General features: G+C 48.4%; 1 protein-coding gene across 1 annotated transcript in view; it reads left to right on the forward strand.

Annotated features, from left to right (window-relative positions):
- LOC119275536 (cytochrome P450 71A1-like) overlaps nt 1-2,761 on the forward strand; it is a 6,177-nt gene extending 3,416 nt beyond the window's left edge. Inside the window, exon 2 of the mRNA XM_037556398.1 lies at nt 1,799-2,761. Within this exon, the coding sequence (XP_037412295.1) occupies nt 1,799-2,422 (624 nt within the window). The 3' untranslated portion in view covers nt 2,423-2,761. The remainder of the gene's footprint in view (nt 1-1,798) is intronic.
- Nucleotides 2,762-4,460: the final 1,699 nt, after the last annotated feature.

The following is a 4,460-nucleotide window of genomic DNA, read 5'->3' on the forward strand; positions in this document are numbered from 1 at the left end:
ACAAGAATAGAAGAGTTTACAAGACATTACAAACGATCACAAATAAGAACAAACATTGTAACTCTCAAAAACCTCCCAAGCTAATCTATTATATGCACTTTCTCTCCCACTTTGGCACCAGTGACACAAAAAACGAAGAAAGAAGGCAATTGCCAACTAAAGGACTAATAAGAGCTTGAGACCACATGAGTTTGCTCCTCGCAGGACATTGCATTTGCCACTTGCAGCTAGTTATTTGATCCTTAGATGACTTATGTTGGACTGTGTGAGACCTCGACCGAGCTCCATGAAGAGAAGACTAATAAGAGCTTGAGACCACATGAGTTTGCTCCTCGCATGACACTAGATTTGCCACTTGCAGCTAGTTATTTGATCCTTAGATGACTTATGTTGGAGTGTGTGAGACCTCGGTTAAGCTCCATGAAGAGAAGCACTTGATTCATCTAAGCTTAAACTTGAAGCACTTGACTCCTTTGTTTCTTCTTTTCTTTCCACCTTCACTTCTTCATAATTTTTGTATTCATCCTTTTTAGCAGCACAAATTCTTGGGCATGAGCTTCATCTTGTTCCCTTTCTCTAGCGCCCCTCCTATCAAATTCTTGGATCTGATCTGTATGTTCTCTTCTTGATCTTCTTCTTCTTCTTCTCGAGGTTTCTCCCATTTTTGCATAAGGATTATATTTCAAGGCTTTCTTCATATCCTATTATCTTTCCTCAACTTCTCTTGAAGATGTATTTTCGGAAAGGGGAATACCCCTGCCTCTGCATCAAGCAATGCACATAGGCAATTTATTAAATGTGAAATATGTCCAAGTCACCGAGTACGAAAAGAAGTAAAATGAAACAAGGCCACATCCGGCTGATAACGATATTACATAGCCCATACACTTAATCTATTACTGGCCCGCCAACCTAACTGGTGAAACAAACCCTCTGCAACCAATTTCAGACAGTTGCACAGAAAGGCCATAAGCACCCACGCGTCAAGATGTATTGATTGATGTCATAGCTCTGAAGATGACCTGCAAAAAAAATTAAGAATAGATGATCTGTTAAAAACACACTCATTCTGGCAATTCCAGATTGCAAAAGGAATGACAAAAACTCTCGAACGTATTTGGTTTTTTAGTTTCGGTGAATACCATCCAATCAGTTCCCAAACAAATTTGGTATACATGTAGGTAGAGATAAATTGTAAACAAGGTAAATTATGCGCGAAGTCAGGGTAGTGAACGTGCATAGCAAAAATAAATGACGAACTGTTTCCTCTTGAACACAAAAACAATTTTTTTGTGTACCATGTCAATTATGTTTTGCAAGATTACCTTTGGTAAAAACTACCTCTCTTGCAAGAACCACATGAACATTTTAATTTGAGAAGGGATTTTTGTTTTTCAAATATGCTTCCTGCAAAAAATATGCCCAGTTAAAGATATAAACCTCTGTCAAATTTTTAATTAAAAAAAGAGCTTGATTTTCTAAGACGAGATCAATCTTTTCCTTGTTCCTCTTTGGGATTTCCATTTCTGGAGTTTGAACATGGGAAGAAGTACCTTCGCACATAGGTATTGGCCCTGCTTTTTTTCTTTTCTTGAGGATAGTATTGGCCCGGCTGATATGCAAGAGTAGTTGCACATATAATGATATAAGTCGTAAAATGTTATACAAATAGTTTGAGCGACTTTAAGCGCGCTTATGTGTAACTAAATTGATATTCATTGGATCAAGGAATAGCTAGCAAATCTGTCATATAAATCTGTCGAAGTACAACCTGACCCTGCTGGACATGATTACACAGGATATGTTTGCCGCCGCGACAGACACAACCTACACGACAATGGAGTGGACCATGGCGGAGCTCATCAACCACCCGCGCGTGATGCAGAAGCTCCAGGACGAGATCCGCGCGGCCGTCAATGGCGCCAGCCACGTCACGGGGGACCACCTCGGCACGCTGCGGTACCTGAGGGCCGTGATCAGGGAGACACTCCGGCTGCACGCGCCCCTGCCGCTCCTCTTGCCCCGGGAGACGCTCGAGGACACGGAGCTGCTGGGCTACCGCGTCCCGGCACGGACGCGCATGGTGATCAACGCCTGGGCCATCGGCCGGGACCCGGAGACGTGGGAGCGCGCTGAGGAGTTTGTGCCGGAGCGGTTCGTGGACGATCCGGCGGACTATGGGGCTGGGCATGACGACTTCAGGGCCGTGCCGTTCGGCGCCGGGAGGAGGGGGTGCCCCGGGGTCGGGTTCGCCGTGCCGTCCATGGAGCTGGCGCTGGCGAGCCTGCTGCACCATTTCGACTGGGAGCCGCCGCTGGCGGCCGGCGGGGCAGCGTCGAAGCTGGACTTGAGCGAGCTGTTTGGGATATCAGTGCGACTCAAGACGGCGCTGCATGTGGTTGCTAAGCCGTGGTCTCCTTGAGCGGCGCGCGCGGCTTGCTTGAAGATGTACTGCTATACCTTCCATACTGGTGGTTGTTGTGTCTTCTTGTATGTACTCCCTCCATTCCTAAATATAAGTTTTTGAAGAGATTTCACTAAGAACCACATACGGATGTATGTAGATGCATTTTAGAGTGTAGATTCACTCATTTTGCTCCGTATGTAGTCCATAGTGAAATCTCTACAAAGACTTATATTTAGAAACGGAGGGAGTACTATATACTGCTTTAAATGTATTACTAGATCATGTAGGCGCGTGTTGCCGCGTCTGTCCATTAAAATTGTAGAATGTCAAAAACTGATAAACATATATTTTGATTTACACATAGCATATACCGACCATGTCAAAATAGAGTCGTCCAACTTCTTCCGAGATCACAACAAAAACTTTTGCACAAGTCACATAGTGAACTTAGATAACTAAGAGTATCTACAGCCGGACGCTCCAAACCCTTCTCAAACGTCCGGATGGCCAGTCCGGTCATCGACTGCTCACGATTTTTCGACACAACGGACGCCTCGAACGGGCCTCAAACTCTCGGGCTGACCAGCACCCCTCACATTCAGCCAGAATATGGGGCAGATATAGGGCGTCCGGGCAAGCCCGCCACGTCGGACATGGCCCATGCTGGCCCACTCGATCCCACATATATTCGTCCCCATCCGCTCGCCGCAGCAAACCCTAGCCACTTTACTCCACTCCCCTCCGCTAGCCGAACTCACCTCCGACGGTTTCCGGCCTTCTCCGGCATGGCAGGCAACAGATCGGACTTCGACCAGTCCGGATCCGTCAACTGGGGTGTCATCCCGTGCGGGTTGGAGGAGGCAATGGCAGTCCGCATTGCACTGCGTCGCTCCCGGGAGGACAGCGCCCAGCCGACGGACGGATTTGTCCGCCGCGACTCCATAGTGTCGGCTTACCGGGCGCTCGGGTCCTCTGGGGTTGGATCCTTGCGGTCCCGGTAGCCGGAACACCTCTCCTTCCCCATCACTAGCCGGGCAGACTATAAGTGCCGATGGGGCCCGTATCATGGTAGAAATGGCGGCGGCGGAGGCGGCTAATGCGGGGCGCGGGCGGCCGCAGAGGAGGAAGCCATCCGTGTCCGCATTGTGAAGAAACGGCGGCGGAGGAACACGCATGCCCTCACCCGAGAGCAGAATCAGGAGGTCCGTGCCATGGCCGAACTGCCATCGAAGGAGGAGAAGACGGACAATGATGGCGAGGACAGCTCCGACGACGAGCAGATCCGGCTCGATCCGTCTGCGCAATTGACCGGTACTTCCGCGAGAAGGACGACAAGGGCGCCGAGAAGGGTAAGGGCAGCCGTGGATGAACTCCACTATAGCCAAACATGCCAAATTTTGGTAGTCCGATGGCATGTTTAGTTAGTAGTGATATAGTAGTCGGATTGTGCTTCAACGTAGTTGCATGAGGTTGATCCGGGGGCGGTTTATCCGGTCATTATTCTTCTCATCCGGGGAGCAGATGAGGTTGAAGTCACCTCCCATGACAACAGGGAGGAGGGAGGCGGAGACCTTCTGCTGCAGCTCCGCGAGGAAGGCCGGGGAGCGCCGGTGGTCTGCCGGGCCATAAACAATTGACATTGAGACTGAATGCCAAATGATGTCTGGATAGTCAAATCGGGGTGAAGTTCACCGAAGAGAAACTGAGAGGGACTGCTACCTCCTTCATGAGCGGCCCTGAGGGGTAAATGATGACCTCTGAAAACCCACAAGTGTAGGGGATCGCAACAATTTTTGAGGGTAGAGTATTCAACCCAAATTTATTGAATCGACACGAGGGGAGCCAAAGAATATTCTCAAGTATTAGCAGTTGAGTTGTCAATTCAACCACACCTGGATAACTTAATATCCGCAGCAAAGTATTTAGTAGCAAAGTAGTATGGAAGTAACGTTACAGTGGCAAAAGTAATAGTAGCAGTTTTGTAGTAATTGTAACAGTAGCAACGGTAAAGTAACTAAGCAAAGAGCAATATGTGAAAAGCTCGTAGGCATTG

Source organism: Triticum dicoccoides, chromosome 3B (genome assembly GCF_002162155.2).
Source record: "Triticum dicoccoides isolate Atlit2015 ecotype Zavitan chromosome 3B, WEW_v2.0, whole genome shotgun sequence".
NCBI lineage: Eukaryota > Viridiplantae > Streptophyta > Magnoliopsida > Poales > Poaceae > Triticum > Triticum dicoccoides.